This window comes from Peromyscus californicus, unplaced genomic scaffold (assembly GCF_007827085.1).
Source record: "Peromyscus californicus insignis strain IS unplaced genomic scaffold, ASM782708v3 Scaffold_1__1_contigs__length_55948999, whole genome shotgun sequence".
NCBI classification, from domain to species: domain Eukaryota; kingdom Metazoa; phylum Chordata; class Mammalia; order Rodentia; family Cricetidae; genus Peromyscus; species Peromyscus californicus.
This window is the reverse complement of record NW_026294492.1, coordinates 6,179,236-6,205,972: the sequence shown is the minus strand read 5'-3', so window position 1 is coordinate 6,205,972 and position 26,737 is coordinate 6,179,236. Positions and strand designations below refer to the sequence as shown.

The 26,737-nt window shown below is 51.2% G+C and overlaps 2 protein-coding genes across 8 annotated transcripts in view; one reads left to right on the top strand and one right to left on the bottom strand.

Annotated features, from left to right (window-relative positions):
• Window positions 1-17,660, top strand: part of Adam17 (ADAM metallopeptidase domain 17) — a 48,286-nt gene extending 30,626 nt beyond the window's left edge. For all 3 annotated transcript variants that reach the window (XM_052745814.1, XM_052745816.1, XM_052745817.1), the window contains 11 exons: window positions 1,979-2,123; window positions 2,233-2,321; window positions 5,582-5,734; window positions 8,068-8,267; window positions 10,070-10,173; window positions 10,339-10,473; window positions 12,150-12,280; window positions 13,057-13,135; window positions 14,134-14,222; window positions 15,755-15,805; window positions 16,141-17,660. In XM_052745814.1, coding sequence (XP_052601774.1) covers window positions 1,979-2,123; window positions 2,233-2,321; window positions 5,582-5,734; window positions 8,068-8,267; window positions 10,070-10,173; window positions 10,339-10,473; window positions 12,150-12,280; window positions 13,057-13,135; window positions 14,134-14,222; window positions 15,755-15,805; window positions 16,141-16,491 — 1,527 coding nt within the window. In that variant the 3' untranslated portion in view covers window positions 16,492-17,660. The remainder of the gene's footprint in view (window positions 1-1,978; window positions 2,124-2,232; window positions 2,322-5,581; window positions 5,735-8,067; window positions 8,268-10,069; window positions 10,174-10,338; window positions 10,474-12,149; window positions 12,281-13,056; window positions 13,136-14,133; window positions 14,223-15,754; window positions 15,806-16,140) is intronic.
• A 129-nt stretch (window positions 17,661-17,789) lies between these two features.
• Window positions 17,790-26,730, bottom strand: Iah1 (isoamyl acetate hydrolyzing esterase 1 (putative)). Of its 5 annotated transcripts, XR_008220109.1 has the most exons (7): window positions 25,671-26,730; window positions 24,608-24,660; window positions 24,028-24,176; window positions 22,327-22,488; window positions 20,703-20,824; window positions 18,335-18,568; window positions 17,790-17,947 (listed from the first exon to the last, which is right to left on the bottom strand). XR_008220109.1 is itself a non-coding variant. In XM_052745819.1 (6 exons), the coding sequence occupies exons 1-6, from the start codon at window positions 25,947-25,949 to the stop codon at window positions 18,386-18,388; spliced, it is 948 nt and encodes a 315-aa protein (XP_052601779.1). In that variant the 5' UTR covers window positions 25,950-26,730; the 3' UTR covers window positions 18,250-18,385. The 5 variants fall into 5 exon arrangements, 4 of the variants coding, with proteins under 4 accessions (XP_052601779.1, XP_052601782.1, XP_052601780.1 ...); XM_052745819.1 differs by lacking the exon at window positions 17,790-17,947 and having other exon boundaries at window positions 18,250-18,568; XM_052745822.1 differs by lacking the exons at window positions 17,790-17,947; window positions 24,608-24,660 and having other exon boundaries at window positions 18,250-18,568; window positions 24,028-24,144; window positions 25,671-25,938.
• Between the last annotated feature and the right edge of the window lie 7 nt (window positions 26,731-26,737).

The following is a 26,737-nucleotide window of genomic DNA, read 5'->3' as shown; positions in this document are numbered from 1 at the left end:
TTTTTCCCCTAGATTGAGACCCATTATATGTTATGTCTGTATAATACTGGTTTATGTAATTTGATCTGCCAGCCACCCTGAGGGAGATTGAGACAGTATCATTTTGTTTTGTTTTATTTTTTGATTTTTGTTTTTCTGAGTCAAGGTATCTCTGTGTAGTCCTGACCTGGAACTTGCTCTGTAGACCAGGCTGGCCTCAAACTGAGAGATCTGCCTGCCTCTGCCTCCCTAGTGCTCCATATGGTTGCTTTTGAGATAAGTCTCAGCAAATGGACTCAGCTCCAGCTCCCATTAACAGAGTACCACAGCCTGGGAGACTTAAGCCTCTGGCCTTTATTTTCTCCTAGTTCTGGAAGCCAGCAGTACAGGCTAGAGGTATTGGCAGGATTGGTTTCTGCTTAGGCCTCTCTTTAGCATGCTGTCTCCCTCTGTGTATGTCTGTGTCCTTATCCTCCTGAAGACATGGGTGATGCTGGACATGAATCCTTGTATGGCACATGCTAGCATTCCTGTGCCCTGCATTTGGTTCCAGCACTGCAAAGCAACAAGTGAACAAACCTGCCCCCAGGAAACAGGTCATCTGTAATTAGGGCCTGTGAATATGTCCTCACTGGACCTCACTTCTGTAAAGGCCCTATCTCCCAATACAGCTGTGTTCTGAGTTAGTCAGGGCTAGAACATCAATATATGAGCTTTGTGGTGACCACAGCTGGGCCCATTCATCAGGGTGTAGATGTCTTGTCCTGGGTTAGTCATTGGGGTAAGCCTGAGTAGCCAGACTTCCTGATTGCCGAGACAGCTGACCCACCACACTGCTTCCTGTGGGCCCAAACGTGCGCCTTCCATCTTTTTTCCCTTAGCCCCCAGAGAAGTCCTGGAGTCTCACTCACCCCTGTTGCCAAGGGACTGTCAAGGTCCCAGACAGCTAGCTGTCCGTTATTCTGTACATGGGATTCTCTGAGCTTTTATTTTAAATGCGCGAGTATATATGCTAAGACAGGATCTCACAAGTTGGCCTTGAACTTACAGATTTACACCTGCCTCTGCCTCCCAAGGGCTGGCCTTAAACATTTTCAAAAGTCATGATTTTTTTCTTTTTTAGCTTTTAAAGTTTTTGGATTGTTAGGGTAGAAAAATAAAAGACACTGAAGTAAGGCCCGTGGGGTGTGGGGCAGGGTAGAGGTTGGGGGATTGAATCTGCAGTGTTCTTTAGATGGCTTTAAATCTTTTGTTTGTACCATACAAATAAGTATGTCTGCTTTTCTATAAACTTATATTTATAAATTTTTAAAATAATTTTTTATAATTGTAATTTATAAAATTTAAATAAAAATCTTTACCAGCCCAAATAATTAATAAAATAATCCCTGCACAGTGTGTTAAACTATTGAAATACTTTGACCTGCTGTAGCGTGGGGCTGCAGTCTCTCTGGAATTGGGCTGTTCTGGTCCTTACTAGGTCTCAGTGTGGAAGAGCAGTGAATCCAGAGTCGATGAAAAGGTGCCTAAGTGCTATCCACCACCCCATGACCGCTGTGCTTTACCTGCTGCATGGCTGTGAACCCCAGGGAAGGCATATTGTAGGTGCTAGTGCAGAGCTGCAGCTGTGGTGTGATGTTTTGTTTGTGTTCTGACAAAGCTGGCCTGGAGATCAGAGGGCGGAGCTAGCCACTAGTTAACCATAGAGGCCAGGTGGTGGTGCACGCCTTTGATCCCAGCACAATTGGGAGATGGAGACAGGAATATAAGGCGGGTGGAGACAGGATCACGCCCCCATTTGGTCGGAGGATCTGGAGAGGTAAGAAGTCACTGTGGCTGCTCCTTTGCTCCTCTGATCTTTCGGGTTATTACCCTGATATTTGACTCCCGGTTTTTATTGATAAGACTAATTAGGATCAGGTTTCATGCAGCTGCTCTGTAACATGCACCCCGAACCTGGCAGAATGGTAATCTAATGAAGAATACTCTCTCTTTAAAGCAATTTAGCTTTGATATAGCCGAAGAAGCATCCAAAGTCTGCCTGGCTCATCTTTTCACGTACCAGGACTTTGACATGGGAACTCTTGGATTAGCTTACGTGGGTTCTCCCAGAGCCAACAGTCACGGAGGGGTTTGCCCAAAAGGTGAGTGTGGCACGGTCATGGCACTGGGAGGCGAAAGAGAAGGCCGATTGGGTGATGTTTCAGTTCTGTGTTTACGAGGCAGTTTTTGTCTGTGTTCTTTTTCCTTTAGCTTACTACAGCCCCGGTGGGAAGAAAAACATCTATTTGAATAGTGGTCTGACTAGTACAAAAAATTATGGTAAAACCATCCTTACAAAGGTATGTTCCTTGATTTTTTTAAAAGAACTTTATTTAAAAAATGTTTTTACATTTGTGTGTGTGTGTGTGTGTGTGTGTGTGTGTTGTGCGCACATGTGAGTGCCCATGTGCAAGTGTGTACGTTATGGGTCCCTCTAGATGCCAGAAGAGTGTTGGATCTGCTGGAGTTGAAATAGGTGGCCGTGAGCCATCTGACCACGGTGTTGGGAATTGAACATGCAGCCTCTGGAAGAGCAGCACATGCTTTTAACCACGGAGACAGCTCTCCAGCCTGCTTTCGTGTCTTGTCTTTGAACAGGATAGATTAAGAGTGCTTTGCGTTAGAATCTGAGCTACATATTTATACTGATATCTTTTTAAAAGTAATCATACTTGATTGACAGTGTGGCTGGGTGTGTTCTGTCCTTCCAAATTTGAAGGCATTGCTCCATTGTCTACTGGCATTCATGTGCTATTAAGAAGAATATGAGACCTTAGCCTCAGTCTGTGACCTTTTTTTCCTAAGAAATTTTTATCTCTTGTTTTGGGGTCTGGAGATGTAGCTCTGTTAGTAGAGTGCTTGCCAAGTGTGTAGCATATAAAACCAGGGATGGAGATGCACACCTACAACCCCAGCCCTTGTGGGTAGAGGTGGAGGATCAACATTTCAAGATTTTCCTCGGCTTCATACTGCAGTCAAGGCCAGCTTGGTACCTGAGACTGTCTCAAAATACAAAACAAAAACCTTGTTCCTGTGTAGTTATATCTGTTCAAATATGCTTTGCTACAAATAATAGAAAATACAGTAAGCAGTAGTGGCGTAAACAGGGGCTTATTTTTCTGAGTTACTTACCTGAGATAGCCTTCCCCAGGTTACACTTGGACATTCAAAGATGCTCTCAGTCTGGGTCTCCCTGGCTTGCCTTTAGCCTTTCTGAGCACAAGCCCCTGTCCTCATGCTGCGGCCTCATAGGCACAGGTGGATCTTGTCTCTCCTGTAGAGGAGGAGAAAGAGACTAGAGCTTCTACCAAAGCTTTCCTACAAGCCTCATCCGCCAGTTTCTGGTTATGCCTCCCTAGACACATGAATGTCCACAGCACCAGGGCAGAAAGGTAGCTATTATAACTGAATATGTTGCTGCCCAGAGCAGAATTAGGGTACTCTAAAGGGAGATCTGGGCATGGTGGTGGACATCTTTAATCTGAGCATTTGGGAGGGAGAGGCAGGTAGATCTTGAGTTTGAGGTCAGCCTAGTCTACATTGTGAGTTCCAGGACAGCCAGATCTATGTAGAGAGACCCTGTCTCAAAAAGCCAAATACGAACCAAAAAAAAAAAAAAAAAAAAGCCAAATACACACAGAGAGAGAAGGGCAGGAGAGGGGGAGGGGAGGAGAGAGAAGGTATTGGTAGGAAACATCAATATCTGAGACACCGGTATTTTGACTGTGAGCTTAAAATTGACTATGTGGAGCTGGAAAGCTGGCTCAACAGTTAAGACTGCTTCCTGCTCTTCCAGAGGACCTGAGTTTGAGTCCCAGCACCAGGGATCCAGCGCCCTCTTCTGGCCTCCCTGAGCACTGTACTCATTTGCACATACCCACACAGAGGCTCCATACATAACTAAGATAAATCTTTTTTTCTTCTTTAAAATTGGTTTAACGTTTTCTTTTTTTTCCCTCCTTTGTGGGGGCAGGTGGGCCCTTCAGTCTAGATACTTTGTCTTTGTGCAAAATGTTTACTTTTTTGTTTGGTGAGACAGAGTCTCACGAATTTGAGATTCTCTTGTATCAGTCTCCCGGGTGCTGGGATTGCAGGCATGTATCAACAAGGCATGAGTTATTTCCTAGATACCTTTTGTGTATGTGTTCTTCATCCTTCACTGTGTGTGTTACCCAAGTGGCCTTAACCTCCTGGGCCAGTGTAGCCCCCCTCTGCCTCAGCCTCCTGAGTAGCTAGCTGGGACAGTAGGTGGGCCCAGGTATCTTGTCTATTCTGTTTGGGAACTAATTAATTAGACCAGATATTTGATCTCCTAGAATAAATGATCTGTTCTCTGTCTCTGTCTCTCTCTCTGTCTTGAGAGACAGGGTTTCTCTGTATATCCCTGGCTGTCCTGTAACTCACTCTGTAGACCAGGCTGGTCTTGAACTCATAGATCCACCTGCCTCTGCCTCCTAAGTGCTGGGATTAAAGGTGTGCACCACCACTGCCTGGCTCTCAGTTGCTCCTTCATGCTTTCTCCTGTTTTCTTGTTTCCTGTGTGATACCTTCAACTTTCTCTTCGGCCCTTTTGAATCTTTCATTGGTGCTGCCTTTTTTTCTTTCTTTGGTTACAGTAGCCTTTTTGTTGCTAGCCCCTTTCTGTATAGCTATACTTGTAGTATTTCGCTTTTTAAAAAACTGATGTAATTTTTTGTGGCATCCGTCCACTGTTGCCCTCTACCCTTGATCTTTGACCTGGAAGGTTGTGTCCTCTTACTCCTGAAGGAGTAGAAGTAAGTATAGAGTTCCTTTTTGTACTGTTTTCAACTCCCAAGAAATGGGAAAGGCATTGGGACAGTCGAGATGCAAAGTTACTTGTTGCCAAGCTTGTCCCCACATGGAGGCGGGAGAGAGCTGACCCCTGCAAGGTTGGGTTTAAGCATAGAGAGGCGACTTCCACTGTTGTTGAAAGATGGAAGAATAAATCATACAGGTGTTTTGGGGAAGCGTTCAGCTTCCCACCTTCCTTTCCTCTCTCCCTATCTGTGAACGTGGCAGTCAGAAGTCAGCTTTGGGTGTGTTTTCTCAGGTTCCATCCTTCTTACTGTGTTTTTTTAACTAACTAATTTATTGTTTATATGTGTATGTATGGGCCATCGTGAGTTTATGTGCAAGCAGGAGCCTGCATATTTGATCCCCTGGAATCAAACTGGAATTACAGGTGGTTGGAACTGAACTCTGAATGCGCAGTAAGCACTCTTAACCACTGAGCCATCCCCTCTCCATTACATTTATTGGGGCCAGGGAGATGGCTTAGCAGGTCAAGATGCTGTATAAAACAGCCCTGACCTCACTCACACATTTACTGTGTTCTCTCCCTCCCTCCCCGCCCCCTTTCACACACACACACACACACACACACACACACACACACACACGAAAACTGTGTATGATGGGTGTATGTGGGTGTGGTCACTTACAGGAGTCATTGTTCGTCCACTTGATCTGACAAATGTAGCCTTGTCCCAACCCGCAAAAGTAGCTGATAGTTACACGTTTTCTTTGCCTGGTTCTCAAGGAAGCTGACCTGGTTACAACTCATGAATTGGGACACAATTTTGGGGCAGAACATGATCCTGATGGGCTAGCAGAATGTGCTCCAAATGAGGACCAGGGAGGAAAGTACGTTATGTACCCCATAGCTGTGAGTGGTGACCATGAGAACAATAAGGTATGTGTGTTTTGATCGTTTTTAGTCATAGGAGGGAAGGCTGTGTGGTGTTGCTGGAAACGGGAAAACTTGATGTTTCCCTGGAGACGGAACTCTCAAATATAGTAGGACTTGGTGTCGTTTGGACAGTTTTGTCAAGGTGAATCGTGTGCATTCGGGTTCATTCTGAGAGCTGCAGTAGTGACTTGTGTCAGGGTCCTGCTTTTGAGGGTGCTTGGTTCAGCCTTAAAAAGGGCCTGACGATTTTATTTACAGTTTGTTACTCGTTTAATTCAGCGGTACTTCCCAGTTTGCTGTTACCAGCCCCCCTCCCTCCCTCTCTTGCTGTACGAGGGGATTAAATGTCCCTTAATAAAACCCTTTGGTTTTTCGAGACAGGGTTTCTCTGTGTAGCTTTGGAGCCTCTCCTGGAACTCACTTTGTAGACCAGGCTGGCCTCGAACTCACAGAGATCCGCCTGTCTCTGCCTCCTGAGTGCTGGGATTAAAGGCGTGCGCCACCACCGCCCGGCTAATAAAACTCTTAAAAACAAGTGTTAAATACAGAAAACCTGTGAAGTCATGTGGAAGCTGGTGAGGGCCATGCACGTTCATGAACTGTGTGTCCATTTGACACACGTTTGGACACTTGGGTAATAAGAAGTATAGAAGGTTGAACGAGCAAAGACTCCTAACTGGTCACATAAAGCTAGTGGGTTCCTGCTGGGCTGCTCTGGTTACGCGGTGCTGCCAGGGCCTGGGGGAACGTTTGACTTTGTACACTCTGCTCCAGGGAAAGCACACAATGCTACTTCCTCCTCCAAGGAATCCCCACGGGCCCTGAGTGGCCTGTGAGAACTTGCTAGTGGCAGTGGGTCGTGGGCAGAGCTGTCAGGGAAGCACAGCTGGTCTGTCCTGCACCCGTCACATTTAGTACGTGTTTTCTCTTTAACAGTTCTGCTCGGCACTGTCCAGGCCCTGGAGACCCACTGCTTCCCTGTGTAACTGCTCAGGAAGAGGCCTTCTTGCCAGCTGTGGTGGCTTAGGTCCTCAGCTAAGGGCACTAACCTTTTTGACCTGTGGGGCATGGTGGGCCACTCCTTCAACCCCAGCGCTCGAGAGAGGCAGAGGCAGGTGTATCTGAGTTCAAGGCTAGCCTGGTCTAGACAGGGAGCGCCAGGCTAGCCTGAGCTACACAATCAAGACCCTTGTCTTAAAACATAAGCGCTAGCCAGTTTGTATTTAGTGAAGGGAAACAAGGTTGCAGCAGTCGACACTGTTGAGAGGGGAGAGAGACGTCACCTGTGGACTGAAGCCAGGACCGCTCTGGAGAGGCTTCTGCCGGGTCCAGTTTGTATTCATCTGTATATACTCTAAGAAGTGGTTCTCAGCCTCCCCAATGCTGTGACCCTTTAACGCAGTCCCTCATGCTGTGGTGACCCCAACCATAAAGTTATTTTCATTGCTACTAAATAACTGAGTTTTTGCTACTGTTATGAATCATAATGTAAATCTCTAATATGCAGGATATCTGATATGCTACCCTAAAGGGGTCTCAATCCACAGGTTGAGAACCACTGCTCTTAAACCACAAGGTGGGGTGGGGAAGCAAGCAAGATTTACTGTTGTGTGCTGTTTTGTTTGTGTTGACAAGTAAAGCTTGCCTGGAGATCCGAGGGCAGAGCAGCAGCCACTAACTACTTCTTACCTCTGAAATCTCAGACTGAAGGGGAGATCCTGTCTCTAGGAGTCCTCAGACTGGTGGGCCCCAGATCCTGTCTCCACCTCCCTAGCTCTGGGAGTAAAGGCACGCACCACCACCGCCCGGCTGTTTCTCTTCTAGAGTAGATCAATCTTCTGTAGTCCAGGGTGACCTTGAACTCCTGATCTTCCTGCTTCCTCCCAAGTGCTGGGATTATTAAATCAAAGGTGTGTGCCACCACTGCCCGGCTCTGTGGTTAACCAGTGGCTAGCTCCCTCTCTGATCTCCAGGCATCTTGATTTTGCAGAACACAAGGTACACAACATTTCACATAGGTGGCAGTTAGCAGTGGCCCACTGTCTCGGCTATTTCTCTAGGTCATTCTGTTCCAGGGAGCAGGGGAGTCATGCTTGGAGCATAGACAGTGCAAGCAGCGTTTAAGTAAATCACTAGTAAATCACATCGAATAGTTGGTCTTTTCTACATTGTTCCACTTCAGAAATTTCTTATTGTGGCATTTGCAGGGGACCACCCAGTAGCCCAGTGGTGGCATCGAAGGTGGCTTCACAGTTAGTGTCTGTCTGCAGAGAGCACAGATGTACTTGGAGTTTCATCTTGTTCTTCTGACTCTGACGGCCCTGTGTTCTCTTAAGATGTTTTCAAACTGCAGCAAACAGTCCATCTACAAGACCATAGAGAGCAAGGCTCAGGAGTGCTTCCAGGAACGCAGTAACAAGGTGTGTGGTAACTCCAGGGTGGACGAAGGAGAGGAGTGTGACCCGGGCATCATGTACCTCAACAACGACACCTGCTGCAACAGTGACTGCACGCTGAAGCCCGGTGTGCGGTGCAGGTGAGCGGGTGTTCCCGGAGAGCTGGGGCGTGAGGGTTAGTGACTGCACACTGAAGCCCGGTGTGCGGTGCAGGTGAGCGGGTGTTCCCCGGAGAGCCGGGGCGTGAGGGTTAGTGACTGCACACTGAAGCCCGGTGTGCGGTGCAGGTGAGCGGGTGTTCCCCGGAGAGCCGGGGCGTGAGGGTTAGTGAGTGCCCGTGAGGGTTAGTGAGTGCGCGCGAGGGTTAGTGAGTGCCCGTGAGGGTTAGTGAGTGCGCGCGAGGGTTAGTGAGTGCGCATGAGGGTTAGTGAGTGAGTGCGCGTGAGGGTTAGTGAGTGCCCGTGAGGGTTAGTGAGTGCGCGTGAGGGTTAGTGAGTGAGTGCGCGTGAGGGTTAGTGAGTGCACGCGAGGGTTAGTGAGTGAGTGCGCGCGAGGGTTAGTGAGTGAGTGCGCGCGAGGGTTAGTGAGTGCGCGTGAGGGTTAGTGAGTGAGTGCGCGCGAGGGTTAGTGAGTGAGTGCGCGCGCGAGGGTTAGTGAGTGAGTGCGCGTGAGGGTTAGTGAGTGAGTGCGCGCGAGGGTTAGTGAGTGCGCATGAGGGTTAGTGAGTGAGTGCGCGCGAGGGTTAGTGAGTGAGTGCGCGCGCGAGGGTTAGTGAGTGAGTGCGCGTGAGGGTTAGTGAGTGCACGCTGGAGCCGGTGTGCCGTGCAGGTGAGAGGTGTCCCAGAGAGCACGGGGAGTGGGTCGTGAGGGTCCAGATAACGGGAGCTTGCAGTGCAGGCCCCTGAAGTAAAGTGTGTGTGTAAGAGCCTGTGTGTGTGCAAGCGCAATGCTTTAGGGGAAATATTTAGACCTGTTTTAAAAAAATCTTTAACCTTGCCTGCATTCCCTTTTGTATTGTATTAATTTTTTGAGACGGGGCCTCATTATATAGCCCTGGCTGACCACCTCTTCATATAGACAGGCTAGCGTGGAACGCACAGACATTACCTACCTTTCCCTCCCCAGTGCTTGAGATTTGTTTTTATTTTAAAATTAAGCGTGGTAGTGACTGCCTTTACTAGTTGTCTCATTGGAGTTTAGGAATCTTTTTAAAGCCAGGCATGGTGGGGCATGCCTTTAATCTCAGTACTGGGAAGGCAGAGGGAGGCAGATCTGTGTGTTCAAATCCAGCTTGGTGTACATAGTGAGCTCCAGGCCAGCCAAGACTACACAGTGAGAGCCTATCTGGGGAAAAATCATCGTAACAAAAAAGTTAACTCATCAAGGCACTCACAGCTGTGTCCTTTGTAGCAGCAAATAGCGGAACAGTCCAGGATGGTAATATTGGGACATAAATTGTTACTATGTATCCACGTAATAGAATGATGTGGAGTGCTCTGTCATGATATCAGGCAGATTCCAAATTGGAAGGTACTTACATTTCCATTCTTTAAGTGCCGGATAGACCAGTGTCTGGTGAATTAGTCACCTGTGCGGTGTGCCTTTTAACTTGCAGATTCTTGTAGGGAGTGGGAGGGACTCAGGCTGCAGTGTTTCGTGGCCACTGGTGCATCCCTGGGTTTTTTCTTAACTAGTTAATGAAAACCAAGAATACCAAAAAAGGTGATTGCTGTGGGTACTGTTTCTTGCTGAAGTGTGGCATTGATGCCTCCCCGCATTAGGAAGGGACACACACACACAGTTCAGAGAGCTCCAGAGGCGTCAGGCTGGGCCGTGGTGACCTGGCCTGGGGTCTTGTTTCAGTGTTCAGGTCACTAACAACCATAGCATCAGAGGGTGGGCTGCCGTCGGCACTCAGGGGTGTTTGTCTGCTCTTCCACAGTGATAGGAACAGCCCTTGCTGTAAAAATTGTCAGTTTGAGACGGCCCAGAAGAAGTGCCAGGAGGCCATTAATGCCACTTGCAAAGGCGTGTCCTACTGCACAGGTACGCGTTTCCGTTGCTCCCTGGGTGTCCCGTGGCGGTGAACTTGTATTTGGAAATTGGGGCTGAGTTTCCTTCAGGTGAAAGCAGCCCCTGAGCCCTTGCTCTTTGCTAGTGCGTGGCAACTGCTGTGTCCTGGGGACTGTTTTAATTGGTGTTTGCCTCCAGGGAATAGCAGTGAGTGCCCCCCACCAGGAGATGCAGAAGATGACACTGTGTGCTTGGACCTTGGCAAGTGCAAGGCTGGAAAATGCATTCCCTTCTGCAAGAGAGAGCAGGAGCTGGAGTCCTGTGCGTGCGCCGGTGAGTGCTCGGCGTCCTGTAGCTGGAGACATCTGTTTTTGGTCTGTTGCTCCCTGCTGCTCATAAAGGGGGAGAAGCAAACGGATGAGGGGAACAGCAGGCTCGTTCATGTTTGCAGAAAGGTCTGTGTTCAGACCCTGGCTTCCCACTCCATTTCAGACCGTGGCAGGCGGGCAGGCAGGCAGCTGCAGCGTAGATTGGGAAGGCATTGAGGGGAGGGGGGGACCGTCCTCACCCCCCTCACATGATGGGTAAAGCACAAAGGCAGCAACAGCTCTGTTCATGGCACTAATGGAGCAGAATCCTTGAACTTAACCAAAGCAGTTTCCAGGATCCAAGTCTTGTAGGTGGGATTTTCAGAATTGCACTTGTATGCATGCGTGTGTGCGTGCATGTGCACTCACATGCACAGTGGGCCTTCCCTGTGCACTTAGAGTCAAAGGATCACTTGGGGGGTCAGTTCTCGCCTTGTACCACGTAGGTCTCAGGAATCAAACTCAGGTTTTCAAGTTGGCAGGCAGTGCCTTTACCTACTTTGCCCCCGGTGGGACTTTGGATGATGCCATCAAGGTCTGCCCCCCCTCATCCCTGTGGGGGCAGTCTGGGAAAGCAGCCTTTTTAATGCTAGCCTCACAGTTTCCTTGGGTTCCCATGCTCTTATTTTTGGAATCACTAGGTCTGAAGGGAGGCTTAAGGACATCCAGGGCCTGGCTGGACTCCAGATTCCCACTCGGCTGTGGAGCTGGTGGACTGACGCCAGTTCTGTTGCATGTAGAGACCTCACCATTAAATCCTGAGGCTGGGAACTCCTCCACACACTGGAGTGAGTGGTTCCTCCCGGTGGGTCACTGTGAGACCAGCAGGTGCTGGTGTGCAGCTCAGCAGCAGAGAACCCGCCTAGCCTGCATGCACGAGGCCCGTGGTTGGACCACAGTACCTCAGAGACCGCACAGCTGCCAGTAAACGATTGAGTGATGCCGGGCCTGAAGTGCCTTGGAGGGACAGTCACCATTGTAGTCAGCACGGGAGCCTTTGCTGTGTCCTCCTGGCTTTCTTCCTGAAGATAAACTTAGGTCCCCAGAGCAAATGCAGACTGTGGAGGTGAATTTTTCATTGAGTGTCTCCACAGCTCACCTGGTACGTTTACCCCAGGTGATGTCACAGCTGCATTGGCCTCATGCAGGACAGGCTTTACACAGAACTCAAGGACACTGACAGGGCGACAGGAACGCTGGGCAGAGGGACACATTTGCAAGAACGTTATGCAGGTTTAGACTGAGAAGACACTGTAATCATCAGACTTTTCTGTTAGTCTCACTTTGTGCCCCTGGCTTCCTAGATTTCACTCGGTAGACCAGGCTGGCCTTGTAGTCAGAGAGATCTGCCTGCTTCTGATCCCCAAGTGCTGGGATTAAAGGCGTGCACTACCACACCCAGGTAATGATGGTTTTAGCTCGAAGAGCTGAGGAATTATGAAGTTAGAAACTGTTAGCTGAATATGGAGTTGTGGCCCATTTTCTTTTCGTGGTGCTAGACTTGGAACTCAAGCCATCACATACCCCACACAGGCAGGCTGTCTGACTGAACCCGTCAGCCTTGGATAGTGTCAGCTCTTACCATCTGGGAGGGAGGGAGGCCTGGGGTGGACTGGTGTGTCAGCGGCCCTTCTCTTTCAGACACCGACAACTCATGCAAGGTATGCTGCAGGAACCTCTCCGGCCCGTGTGTGCCCTACGTGGATGCAGAGCAGAAGAACTTGTTTTTGAGGAAAGGGAAGCCCTGTACAGTCGGGTTTTGTGACATGAATGTAAGTATTGTGTCCCCCTTGTCTGAGACTTGGGGAGCCTCTCCTACTGTGGAATTCTGCGTTTGTAGAGAGGCCAGGGTCCGGCTCAGGCAACAAAGCAGCCTTGGCCTCTCCTGCTGAGTGCCTCCTCCAGAATCACAGCTTGAGCAAGTCTGAGTCTGTGTCCATTGTCCAAGCCCGGGAATCAGGGCCAGCCAGGGTTACTGCTGAGATCTGGTCTCAAAAACCAACAAGAAGCAAGCTTCCTCCCCAGGGCTGCTTCTCTGCACTCGGTGTGAGCTCCAGTGACCCTAGACCACCTGCCCACTCCCCTGTCTGCACAGTCCCTGGAAGCAGGCACTGGTCGGAAAGATCACAAGACGCCGTTTGCGTTTAGACTGCCTCTGCCTGCAAACTCAATACTAACGTGTGTATATAATGGTTGTCCTTCTGACTGGCTGCTCCAGCACGAGTTTATCCTGGCTGTTCTAAAAGTAGACTTCTGGGCTGGATGTGACCACACACTCCTGTGCTCTTAGCCATCAGGAAAATAGGCCCAGTTTTGAGACACAGGATACCCTGTCTGAACACCCTCACCCCACCGTGCACCCAGTATTTTTTAAGGGACTGAATGTGAAAGTGCGGACCTCCTTCCTCAGGTGTCTTCATATTAGAATTACCGTCCTGTACTCGAGGTGGCCACCAAGTGAAGTTGTTTAGGTGCCCATTGTTTTTTTGAGGATTTTTTAGTTCTAAACGTGTTGTTTGGGATAGCACAGTGTGTTTTCTCCTCGTAGGGCAAATGTGAAAAGCGAGTACAGGATGTCATTGAGCGTTTCTGGGATTTCATTGACCAGTTGAGCATCAACACTTTTGGTAAGTGAACTATTTCCTGCATTTACCAAGGGCTGAGCAGATTTCCATGGTGACTCAGGTGTGGTTCAGAATTTGTGCCGTAACCCTGCAACAGAAGACAGCTATTCACCACATTGGTTCTGAAATACCTGTTGGGGATTAGAGAGATGGCTCAGGGTAACAAACTGGTTTTTTCTTCCAGAAGACCCTGGGTTCAATTCCCAGCACCCACATGGTGGATCATAATTACCTGTAACTCTAGTCCTAGGGATCCAACATCCTTTTCTGGCCTCTCGGCACTGCATTCATATGGTGCACAGACACATGTGCAGGCAGAACATGTGAAAATAAAGGTTAGAAGTCGGGCTGGAGAGGTGGCTCAGCAGTTAAGAGCACTGACTGATGTTCCAGAGGACCCGGGTTCAATTCCCAGACCATCTGGTGTTTGATCACGCCAGAGTTTAGAAGTCGGGCAGGGTGGCACATGCCTTTAATCCCAGCACTTGGGAGGCAGGTGGCTCTCTTGAGTTTGAGGCCAGCATGGTCTACAAAGCGAGTTCCAGGACAGCCAAGGCTGTTAGGGAAACCTTGTCCCAAAAAAACCACACACACATACACACACACACACACACACAAAAAAAAAAAAAAGTTAAAAAATACTTTGTTGGCTAAGATGAAACTAACTCATTACAAGTCATTCTTGTGTATGTTGCATGCATGCGTTTTCAGAGAGTGGACCAACTGATCTTGGTTCAGTCTCGGGACTGGTTTGATCTAAGAGTTATTTACGAGTAGGTCTCAGGTTTTGCAGAAGGCAAAAAACCCCTAGAATTTTGCTGTAAAAATGACAGTCATCTTCAGGTAATAAAAATACTGTCTTCCTAAGCATGCTGTGCTGGTCTGCTGGCACCGTGGACCTAGAAAGCACACCCAGTACTCTAGTTTCCTCACCCCAAGCGTTCTGCAGACGACTTGTGAAGTATGTGGTTGAGACATTCACTGTTTGGAATTATTCACAGGGAAGTTTTTGGCAGACAACATCGTAGGGTCCGTCCTGGTTTTCTCCTTGATATTCTGGATCCCTTTCAGCATTCTTGTCCACTGTGTGGTAAGTCACCCAAGTTTAAGTGATCAAACATTTTACAGAAGTGTTGAGCAGCTCCAGGTTGAAAGACAGATGTACAGTGTTGCCAGTGCTACTCTACTTGTTCTAAGTCAGCTTGCCTCAGAGCCTGCCTGATGATCTTTGGACAGAATGGGAGCGAGGTACTTAGCTCGGCCAGGAGAGCTTCCCTTGCTCGCCCTGTGCTGGGTGTTCCTCCCCAGCACTGGAAAAACTAGGTCCAGCAGGGCCTGCTCTCAGGAAAGAGGCAGGAGGACCATGAGCTCAAAGTTGACCAGCCTCAGCTCTGGAGATGCGGTCAGCATGAGACCCAGCAGGTTCTTTCCCCAGGACCTCCATGGTTGGAGGAGAGAACTGACTCCTGAGAGTGGTCCTCCCACCTCCACAGGCATGTCTCAGCTGGTAGGCTAAGCACACTCGTACATAAAACATGCTTTTCCAAATGTGTGTATATTTTGCCTTTTTTTTTTTTTTTTTTTAAAAACACAGAGCATTTAGCTGGACTTGCCTGGGGCTGACTTGGTTACGGGGAACAACTGTAAACATTTCAGATATTCCCATGTACTGTGTAGATGTTGACATTGTCGTGTACAGTGTTCACATCTTTACAGATAAGTTACCTGTTAGACTGTCTTTAAACCTCAAAATGTAGACAGCACCTTTAAAGAGTCTACCTTGCATGAGTAGGGAGTGGTGCCCACAGATGAAGGGCGAGGCTTGCTGTCTGCAGCTCTCACGGTGTTCTCCTGGCCCCGCAGTGTGGACAGTGCTAAGGTGCGAAGGCTCCCCGGCACTTGGGCCGAGGCAGAGCTGCTGTCAAGTGAGGGCAGTGAGGCTTTGTTAGAAGATGCATCTCAGGACAGCGGCACCGGCCCTTCCAAGTGCTACATGTAGACCATGGCTAATCTTGATTTCAGAGCAAAACCACTTCGTGATGGTTTGTTTCTGGCCATGGAAGGTGGTTGTGGCCCAGTTCTTGGTGCTGCCTTTCCCTGTCAGTTAGCGTTTGGTCTCCTGCAGACATACAACACGGGTATCTAGACTCAGTTCTGTGAAAGGCTGTGGGTTGGATGGTGAAGTCAGGATGGAGGGAGGCTGCCAACAGTCATCTTACCGTTTGCCAACTGTCCCAGTGCCCAGGCGCTGTGGCTATGGGCTGATGCTGTTGCACACACCCCTGCCCAGTGTAAGACACCTGAGAAAGACAGGACGTAAAGCCCATCTTTCGTGTGCGTTGCCATTCACATAGACCCAGGCGCTTCTTGCCTGGGAGCTCGTGTGTTCTCAGCTATGAGTCTGTCCCTTGGTTTCTTTTTGGTAGCACCTGGAGGGTGGCATACAGACCTGAGGCCCCAGGGGTGCCAGGCACCTACTCCAGGGCTGAGCCACGTGCCCGCTGCCACTCTGCAGTGGGGGCTGAGTTCACTCCGCCTAGGATAGTGAACAGGAAGCACGCACTGGTGGAGGGGTGGGTTCCTTTTAGTTGTAATGACATTTCTACTTCCTGTTCCTCCTAGGACAAGAAACTGGACAAGCAGTATGAGTCCCTGTCTCTGTTTCACCACAGTGTAAGTACACGCAGAAGACAGAGGAGCGGGTTCGGCAGGAGCTCTTCCTCCTGGGCTCCTGGGGGTCACAGGGATCTGATTGGATGGGATGGCCTGAGGAAGTGACTTAACTTAGTTGCTGGTGGAAATGTAGCGGAGAGGAACCCTGGCTTCCCTACAGCCACCGGTGTGGACTCAGCCTTTCAGCACTGACTTCTTGTGTCATTGATCTTGGTAGACACAAGGTGTCAGCGCCTCGCCCTGCACTCGAGCACAGCCCAGGGCTACTGTGGGTAAGGCTGCAGTGTACTGACTTTTGATTCCTTTTCCCCACTCCTGGACCCGTGTCTTTCCAGAACATTGAGATGCTGAGCAGCATGGATTCGGCATCTGTTCGCATTATCAAGCCTTTTCCTGCACCGCAGACCCCAGGTCGTCTGCAGCCCCTGCAGCCAGCCTCCATGATGCCGCCAGTGTCTGCGGCTCCAAAGCTGGACCACCAGAGGATGGACACCATCCAGGAAGACCCCAGCACAGACTCCCACGTGGACGACGATGGCTTTGAAAAGGACCCCTTCCCCAACAGCAGTGCGGCTGCCAAGTCCTTCGAGGACCTCACTGACCACCCGGTCACCAGGAGTGAGAAAGCAGCCTCCTTCAAGCTGCAGCGCCAGAGCCGAGTGGACAGCAAGGAGACCGAGTGCTAACGGGACCTCATCCTGCTCTAGGACGCGCACATGCAGACGTTCTGTAGAGCCGGCCCCGGAACACGCAGGCACGTAGCGGATGCTGTCAGGGGACATGGCATCCTCCGTGGGTGTAGGCCCCTGGAAGGGGTGAGGTAAATCTGGCTTATTTCAGGTTTTGGGTTTTTCTTTCATAATCTAAAATCTACTTTGACCTGTGGCGCAGAAGCAGAAAATAAGGCTTGATCAAGTTCTTGGTGAAGTGCTGAGGACGTCTGCAGTCTGTCTGTCTGTCTGTCTGTGCACTGTAAGGGTCCTCGGACCACAGTGAAGCAGTTAGTAGTGAGGATAACTGGAACAGACTTATTTATTTCTTTTCCCTTCAAGTAAAAGCAGAGGAACCTGTTGTATGTACATTGTCTCCAGATGTCGCCTGTCTGGGCACTGGAACTTTTTGCAGATGCAAAGTCCTGTCTGTACTTAGGGCCGTACTGACTAAGAATGGTCCTGTCCAGGATGAAGACTCTAGCTTCGGACGAGGCCTGCAGTAACAGCCACGTGAACCAGAGATGGCCGAGGCACTGTTAGGCCCTATTCACTGGGCAGTTTCTCTGGCTGGAGAGTTGGCCCAGCAGTTACGAGCGCCTGGTTCCACTCCCAGCACCCACATGATGGCTCTTAATGCTCTAACTGCAGTTCCAGGGGATCTGATGCCCTCTTCTGACCTCTGCAGCACCAGGCACGAGTGTGGTGCAGACATGCAGGCAAAATGCTCACATAAAATAAAAAATCAGAAATTTCGATATCCACAAAACCTGTACTACTTCCCAACACAACCAGAAAGAACTTGACTGCTGCTTGTGAGTTTGAGTAAGCAAGCTGCACTCTTACCAGAACCGGTTCTCAGCAGGCCAGGTGTGCTGCCACTCCCCGCCTGGGGCCCTGCCCCGGAAGAACTGACCTCCAGATCCACCAAGGAGATACTCACATGACCTCTGGCTTTAGTACTTCGGGATCCTGGATGCTCTGTACTTACTGTGTGAAGGATAAATACCATTAGCCTCAATTCTGATTTCTATAAAGTCTAGTTATAAAGAGCATTTCTTCTAAGAACTGGAATGTGCTCACCAGCCACCACATATTAACCCAGATAACTTGTAAACTCTGAGGACGCTAACCAAATCTGTGCCTTGTCTCTCCGAGGACGTCTGTTACACTAATACTTGAACATGTACCTTGTGGTATTTGCTCTTCGAACTAGCCATGATAATCTTATATTTTGAGGATTTGCTATAAGGTGAGTGGGGTGTGTGGGTGTATGTATGAATCAAAGTTCTTGGCAAAATATAAGAAAAGCATTTTTATAAAATTGTGACTTTTTAAACAAACCAAAGTTGTCCTTACCTTTTTTTTTTTTTTGCCATGTACAGGCTTAACAAGCTGCTCAGGGTATGTTCTGTAACTCCAGCATTGATAACTGAACACCAAAACAAAATGGGTCCAGAATAACATTTCCCTGAAAAATAACTTATTAATGCTGGCAAATGTTAGTGGGTTTTTTGATCAAGAGTCATGAACAGGGGGGCTGGAGAGATGGCTCAGTGGTTAAGAGCACTGGCTGCTCTTCCAGAGGACCCAGGTTCAATTCCCAGCACCCACAAGACAGCTCACAACTGTCTGTAACTCTAGTTCCAGGGGATCTGGCACCCTCACACAGATATACATGTAGGCAAAACACCAATGCACATAAAAAATAAATCTTAAAGTCATCAACAGAAGTTAATCTTGAAAAAATGTTTAATCAACTGAATTACCAACTTGAGGTTATGTACATGAAGTTATTCTTGAAATGTTTGTGAATTACCGGCCAGTGGCACCATGAACCACTCCTTCCTGGGAGGGTTTCCCAGGCCGACTAATGGTCTCCGTCTCCCAGCAGACTCAGCTCAGGCTTTGCTTCCTCTACATCCTTCCAGTAAGGAAGCAGCCATGGCAGAGAGGAGACCTTCTTGTCCAGCAGCGGCCAGAGGTTTAAGAACAGAAACTCGTTTCCCATTGGTGATAAATGCAGACCATCTGATAAATACGATGAGAAGTCCTGGGGGGAGAGGAGGAATGTGTCACGTACCTTCCTTGGGGCAGCCGACCAGTGACTGGGACCACAGTGGCTTCCTGTACCTCTCAACAGGGGTTTGTGTACAAGACCCTTGCTGCCTGTGCTCCTGTGTCTAACATCATCATCCTGGGTCCGAGGGCCTGTGATCCACTAGCATTAAGAAAGCGCAGGCCCTCGGATGGGGGCAGGTTCGGGGTGATGAGAACTTGACCTCCTGGACCAGAGCAGGAAGGCCGTGTAGAGCCCAGTTTCCCATCACTCCTGTCTAAACCCAACTCAGAGAAGTCTTCCTTCGCCTGATCCCTGTGGAGACTGACAGACTGAGGATTCCAGTGGCCTTCCTCATCTGGAGGTTGTGTAAGGAAGGCCCTGACTGCATTGAACCAGGAAAGACTTGTGAGGCACACCAGGCCGCTGTGGAAGACGCCCCCCAGGCCTCAAGCCCTCTCCACTGGATTCTTTCTCTAACTCATTTGGTGTGTGCGGGCCTGGGGGAGGGGTGCGCATATGCCGTGGTAGCACCAGGAGGCCACAGGACAATTTGTAGAGTTGGTTCTGTCCAACCAAACCACCAAGCAGGTGTTTGGGATCAAACTCGGGTCCCCAGGCTTGGCAGTTAAGAGCCTTTACCGCTGGCCCTGGGGGAGGTTTGTACTAAAACTCGAGGAGATTAAGCACTGGGGCTGGGGTGGCCCTTCCACCTGGGGACAAAGCTCAGTCAAGGATGCTGAGGCCGACTGGAGTCCCGGGCCTCCGAGAGCCTCCAAAGGTAAGCGGGACACTTCTCTGCAAAGTCCTAAACTGGAGTCTGTGAGGTTCTCAAGGGCAGCCGTTCTTGGGTGTCCTGGGGCTAACGGTCTCTACTTTCCAGGCACTCTTCACAGACCAACTCTAACACCATCAGACCCTTCCAGGTCCATGGGGGAGGGGTGGACTGAGAACTGGGGGAGGGGAAGGTTAGCGTCTGGCTTGCTGACATGGCACCAGGGTAGAGTGGGTCCTCCTCCTTGCGAAGACCAGAGTCCCCATCTCTCGGCTCCTCCCTGGGCCTCAGTATCCCAAGGAAACGCCCTAGAGAACAAACGTTTTACTAAGGAATAAGGAGGAGCCTGGGGATGAGACTCAGTAGAGTGCTTGCCTAGCACATGCTCGGTCCCCAGGACCCCACTCCCCAGGGTGGAGGTGGGAAGTTCAGAAGTTCAAGGTCATCCTCGTCTACAAAGCAAGTTCCAGGCCAGCCTGGGAGACCCTGCCTGAAAAAGGGGGAAGGGCGAGAAGATGGGTCTGACTATGCCTCTCTCATATGCTGAAGACCAGGACCATGTGAAACCTGAACGCTGTCCACTGTCCTCCCCCTAACCTGTCACTGCGGCCTCGTCTCGACGCCACAGAGCTGGAACCACGCACGTGACTTCAGAGCCTCCTTTCCTACCAGCTCTATTCACGTTTTGGGCATCAGACTTGGCCTCCTCGCTGCCCAGGACTCCGTGGACGCGAGTTTACCCAGTCACCTACAGAAAGATGGGGGGCTCCGGTCTAGCTCAGGGCCTGGGGTGGATAATGCTGCCCAAACAGTACAGCGGACAGCCACGTCCTCCGCCAGTGCACGTGCGACTCACGGTGGTCCAGCCCCGTCCTGAGCGGCTGCAGTTCGTGACAACCAGCTTTTTCTTGTGCGTTTGTTTTCAGGCTTTAAGACAAAGTAATTCAACTGGAATGGGTTTTGTTAGTGAATATAGTCACCGTCTTATCTGAACTCTGTCCTGCTCTTACAGACAGGAAGTTGGCCATTTATGGTGCTCTAGGGTAAACTCGAGCTGAGGGTCTGGTTACCCCTCCAGGCTTCGGCCTGTCTTTATTCTTTTCTTGGTGAAAAGCATGGCTGACATTTATGTCCTTTGAGACACGGTTTTACGTAGCCGGGCTGGCACAAACATGCTATGTAGCTAGGGCTGGCCTTGAACTCCTGATCCTTGTACCCTCACCTCCCATGTGCTGGGATTTACAGGCATGCATCACCGTGCCTGTCTTGAAGAGCCTTTCCAGAAGAGCTGCACATACCCGCTTTACCTCTGTGATTCCAATAACCCTGATGGGACTGAGAAGGCCACAGTACCTGCTTGTCTTTCTGCATCAGGGTCCACAGGTCAAGGACATCAGTCCCACAGTCTTTGGCTACTGTTACACATGCATTCGCATATTCACCGGCAACTGAGTTCAGGCGATTTAATTTGCAACCTGTTGGGGAAAACTCCAGAGCGTCACTGGCCAATGTATTGCTGGTCCAATGGAGCTACGCTGACTGGACCGTTTCTGAGTGCCACTGGTGCCGGCCTGCCTGGGGCTATGGCACTGGCACTGCTCTGCACAGCAGAAGACAAAGGAGCAGCCAGCTGTGGCATCTAGAAGCTTCTAAGGCACCAGGGTCAGAGTGCAGAGGCTAACCAGCAAGAGAGCAGACCACAGCGAGTTGGGTAAGGGGCCCGGGGCATGGCTAGAAAGAAATGTCGACCCCACGAGCCCAAGAGTCACCATGCAGCCAACAGCTACTGCAGTCAGGTGAGGAACGTCTAGTCTGCAGAGACCAGTCATTGCCTGAGCTCGCTACTACAGGGCTGTGCCTGGGACCAGCATGCTCAAGCATTCTGAGGCGAGGTGACGGCCATACCTGTGCAATTCACGCACAGATTCTAGTGCAAAATGTACACACCTGCCAAGCACATGCTGCCTACCTCCCAGACCAGCAGGAAGGCAGGCTACCCAGGGCACAGGGCAAGCCTGCTGGCTTAGAAGGCAGAGCCAGAGCCGGGGAGACGCTCAAGAGTGCAGGTGGCGGACTGAGAGGCTAAGGGAGGGATGTCGGGGCGCTGTGTGTGAGGAAGAGAACGATTCTTCCCTGGTTCTGACAGCTGACCTGTGCTGAAAAGCCAATAATGTGTCCCGGTCAAACCCGTCCTCCTGATTCAAGCAGCCGAGACAAAGTCCACAGCACACCTCTCCAGTCAGGTGTGCCAGCATGGGAGCTGCCATGCTGAAGGACAGAATGCACACAGGGAAGAAGGGGGGAGGGATTCCACCCTTCTCCACCTGTCACGGCGGCAAGACACGGGAGCAGCTCCCAGCAGCTGGACAAGGGGTCACCTGCAGAGCTCGGCTGCAGATGCCTTCCCTGTGCCAGGGGAGAGCACCTGCCTGCCCCAGCTGCTGCAGCTGGCAGTGGGCTTTGTGTGCATCTGGGCGTCTGGCAACTACAGAGCGTGGGTGCTGGGGCACCGATGTCCTCCTGACTTACACACCAGAATCCCCGCCCTGCTTTATGTCTAAACCAGCCTAGAGGAAGACAACAGAGTTGACCCTCGGAGTGTGTACTCCAGTGGCTGACAGGGCCTCGGAGTGGGAGCACTCCGCACCCACAGGCAGCCTGCTCTGTTCACCTTTCAGGGTCCCGGAGAGGGGGCCCTGGAGCGGGAGCACTCCGCACCCACAGCAGCCTGCTCTGTTCACCTTTCAGGGTCCCGGAGAGGGGGCCCTGGAGCGGGAGCACTCTGCACCCACAGCAGCCTGCTCTGTTCACCTTTCATGGCCCTGGAGCGGGAGCACTCTGCACCCACAGCAGCCTGCTCTGTTCACCTTTCAGGGCCCTGGAGCGGGAGCACTCTGCACCCACAGCAGCCTGCTCTGTTCACCTTTCAGGGCCCTGGAGCGGGAGCACTCCGCACCCACAGGCCTGCTCTGCTCACCTTTCAGGACACACTCCTTCTCCCAGGCGGCTTCGCACAGCGGGGGCGGGGTGATGAGAATGATCCGCTCCCCGGGGATGTCCACAGACCTCAAGTACTGCACCATGTCTGTCAAGTTTGCACGGTACTCCTCCAAGGGCACGTGCTGCTTGGGGTTCTCATCTGTTCAAGACACGGACACCTCAGTCTGGACACTTTGGAAACAACAAATAAGATGAATATACTTTGGAGAGTTTCTACCCTAGACGGGTTCTAAATTCACTAGACAGCTAGGACGGGGTCTCATTATGTAGTCCTGAGGGGAACTCACCAAGAGCCTCCTGTCCCTGCCCCCCACCTCCCAAGTGCTGGGATTAAATCACGGCACCCCCACACCCAGCCGAAGTTTTATGTCGTCTCGGAAGGGAACTGAACTCAGGCCTGTACACACTGGGCAAGCAGCACACCCAATCTTTGGCATTCCTAGGCCTTTGTGGTGGTTTTGTTTTTGGTTTTGAGACAGTTTCTCTGTGTAGCTTTGGAGCCTGTTCTGGAACTCACAGAGATCCACCTGCCTCTGCCTCCTGCGTGCTGGGATTAAAGGTGTGCGCCACCAACACCACCGCCAGCAGGCCTTTGTGTTTTGAGACAGTATCTTTCTTACTGTTAGCTCAGGCTGCCCTGGACCTTGCAGAGCTCTGTCTTAGCCTCCGGTGCTGAGACCACAGGCATGTGCCACCACTCCCAGGCAGGAATCTAGTTTTTCCGAATTTAGTGTGTCTGAGGAACTGTTGATACCAAAAGACACAAAGACAAGACTCCCTGCTTAAAACCAGTTACGTATAGCGCTCACAGCTCAGGCCTCAGAGGCTGGCTAGGGCACTTTGAGTGTTCTGGTCTTTTCTCTAGGTTCCCCACCGTGGGTAAAGCTGGCTCTGTGGGCTGCGACATGAGACTGCCCCAGCTCTAATCCTGCCTGTCACTGACTAGACCTTTCACCTCAGGAAGAAAATGTCGAACCTCCTGAAGCTCAGCGTCCTCACTGGGAAATGAGGGGGCTGGCGGGTCTGCCTCTCAGGATAGCTGTGAAAATAGTGAAGTGTGTAAAACCCTCACCAGGCTGCGGAGGCTTCTTCCAGTCAGGCTGGCACACAGCACAAGGCGCTCTCCACAGACTGTGCAAACCACAGGATGTAAAAAGTCACCCACGAGCCTGCCAGCCAGGCCACTGCTGGCGATTGGACATATTTCTCTGGACCACGTGTAATTTGAGAGAGAGAGACGAAAAAAATATATCAGGCCAGGTTGTGGCACACACCTATCATCCCAGCACGTGAGAGGTAGAGGCAGGGGGATCAACTAGCCTTAGCTACCTAGTGAGTCTGAGGCCAGCCTGGGCTACAGGAGATCTTGTCTCTAACAAAACTGACACTCCTTTCTCACCAAAGGCCAGCCCTCGGCTGCCAGCTGGACCAGCTGAGGACACAAGAGTGTAGGAGCAAACGATGGAAAGGAATTTCAGGTGGGCCGACAAGACAGTCATGTGGAAAGTGAGCCGGAGAGTACCTGAGCCAGATCGGACCACATCAAAGCCGAAAGGAACCCACACAGGCGAGCTCCAGGAACTCGGTGTTCTCTGGAAAACTCTCTACTGGGAGACACATACGAACACGTAGTGGCTGGAGTCCAGGAGAAACAAAAACGATCTAGAAATGCCCTTACCTTTGAGTGAACAGTCATTGGCACCGAAGAAAATTGTAACCGCCACGGGGTTGTCCGTACCGCTCCCTTTCCTAATTAATCTTGGGAGGATAATCTTGGCCCATCTGGTATTGTACCCTGAAAATCCACGATTCAGAACGTCACATTTTCTGAAATAAAACGGGTTAAGAAAAGATGGGTTATGACAGAGTGGCTGGCTGTCCTGGTAGGGCTCAGACCCTGCCCGGCCTCCCATCTCCCTCAGGGAGAGAAGAACTCCATACAAGGGGCTAATTCTGTATGTGTTGGTGGTGACTTGGGGTGCATCTACAGTGGACCTTCTGATGGGTGTTAATCTGAGCAAGTACAGAACGTCAGAGACCCGCTCACAGGCGGGAACTCAGTCGTGTGAAGGACTGTAGGCAGGCACCCCGGCGACCACTTGAGTGCCGCCTGATCTCACGGGGTGGCCGACTCCATTGTGCAGAACCTCAGTGCCTGCCGGTGTCCCTTTAACCCACGGTTTGTGTCTTTACTCTTCAGAGGAGGCCTCCCACCAGGAAGCAGCTGAATCCAATCTGGATCCGGGAACGGTTCTCACCTGACAAGTCGGTCGGCCAGCAATGCGCCCCATCCACCCTGCTGGAAAGAAAACTGAAGAGAAAAGCCGTTACTGTCCACAGCCAGACACAATGCACAGGTGTCGGCCTGGCCCTTTAGGATGGCTTCTTGCCATCCTTGCTTGGGAGGGTATCGTGAGGGTATCGTGGGGGTCACTGTGCTTCACTTGGTAGCTCTCTGGAAATGCAGCTTTCTCCTCCAATGGACTCGAACCAGTCACCTACATTTTACTGCGACTTAACATTAGACGTCTGTTATCTGTACCGGAGAAAGTCCACTATGTCGAGTTAGAGGATGACATTGTGTTATCTCCACAGCTGAAAACCAAGGAAGCCAATGCTCTACTGATTTCCCTAACAGTCACGGCAGTCCTCGGGCAGCAACACGCCACCTCGGCCACCTCCAAACACCTAAAAGCAATGTTGCCCATTATTAGGGAACGGCAAGCCTGAGCATCTGAAAACCACGGGGAAGTGGGTTTGCTTCCGAGGGGAGGCATCTTGAGGAACTTCCTTAATTGGGAGTCAAACGGTATCAGGTGAGAGGATTACTTTTTCTTACTGTTGGAAGCATTTTGTTTTCAAAACAACTTGGTACTGGACCTGCGCCGCGGGAGAAAGCGAGGGATGAACCGGCCGGTTCAAAGTTCAAAGTGGCTTCGGCAAGGAACCCGCAGGGGGCTGCGGGAAGCGAACGCGGAGCTGCTCCGGACCCCTAAGCCCTTCGTGCACCCCCGACGCGCGCCGGGCCATGTAAAGTCCCCTGTGCACCCCCGACCATGTAAAGACCCCCCCGTGCGCCCCCGACCATGTAAAGACCCCCCCGTGCGCCCCCGACCATGTAAAGACGCCCCCGTGCACCCCCGACCATGTAAAGTCCCCGTGCACCGCACAAGGCGCGCCGGGCCATGTAAAGACCCCCTGAAAAGACGGGCAGCCCGGGCGCCCACCCCAGCCCGCGAAGATGCACGGCCCTCGGAGCACGAGGGAACCGCGCCAGGCCCGCCCGACACGCGCGGACGCAGCCGAGGGTGCGGCGGGTACCTGCGTGATGGAGTCCCCGAAGAGCAACACGCGAGGCCACATCAGAGAGCTCCCGCTGACCGCCCGCTCGCACAGCGCCATGGTGGCCCGGGCTCGGAACAGCCGGTCCGCGCCGGATGTGGAGGCTTGCGGGGGCGTGGCCAGCCGTGGGCGTGGCCAGCCGTGGGCGGGGCGAGCCCCGGGCCCGCGGCTCTGCGCTCCTGCAGCCTCCAGCGGGCGTTTCTGGCCCCGTGAGTCGGTGAAGCAGGGCTCTCTTGGCCGGCTCACCCAGCACTCCATCGCTCCGGGACCGGCGATGGCTGGGGTGTCCTGGAGACTTAGCTCAGTGCCCAGCGCAGGCTGGCGCACCCGTCCATCACCGGCCACCCAAGTGGGGCTCGCCTCTCCTGGGTGCCTGGCCTTGATGGACACAGCAAGCGGCTGCTGTGAAAGCCAGAGCTGTCGAGGGACTCTGACTCCAGACCTCCGGACTCCACAGCATCGTGTCCCAGTGTTAAAACGAATGTTTAGCTTTATATATAAATGTTGTATGATACGAGGGCCCTAGAGTTTTGATGCAGGCCAAAGACATGGGAACTGGGCTGTTTTACAGACAGTTCATTTTAAGGAAGTCAGACGAACACTTTGTTACCGAAGTGCAGGAGTGTTTACACACCGAATAGGGGAGGTACGTGGGCAGATGACACAATGCAATCCTGTGGCCGGACAGTGAGTGTGCTCTGGGAGAGAGCCGAGAGTCACCCCTCCCCTCCACCCGGTGACTTCCTGGCCTGAATTCTATGTACTTTAGGAATAAAAATACAGGAGTAGTGAGCTAATCCACACATCTGTCGTAGAACCAGCTCTGAACTGAGCGTGCGGATCCCACACAAAGGAATGAGTCCTGAAAGTGTCGATTTTACAAACATAAACGGAGGAATTTGGGAAGGGTGGAGGGCGGGTCTCAAACCTATGGCACGGTACTTCAACTCAAAACAGACATGCCAAGATGGCCACTGCTTTTCCTTTCCGACGTCCAGGAAGACGGATCCGGAGGCGCTGCTGGAGTATCTTAGGATCCTGCAGGC

Coding starts and splice junctions, on each gene's coding strand:
- Iah1 (XM_052745819.1), bottom strand. CDS start 25,949: ATGGAGTGCTGGGTGAGCCGGCCAAGAGAGCCCTGCTTCACCGACTCA. Junction 24,661..25,670: donor TCGGGGACTCCATCACGCAG/GTACCCGCCGCA, acceptor TTTTCTCTTCAG/TTTTCTTTCCAGCAGGGTGG. Junction 24,177..24,607: donor CTGGCCGACCGACTTGTCAG/GTGAGAACCGTT, acceptor GTTTTATTTCAG/AAAATGTGACGTTCTGAATC.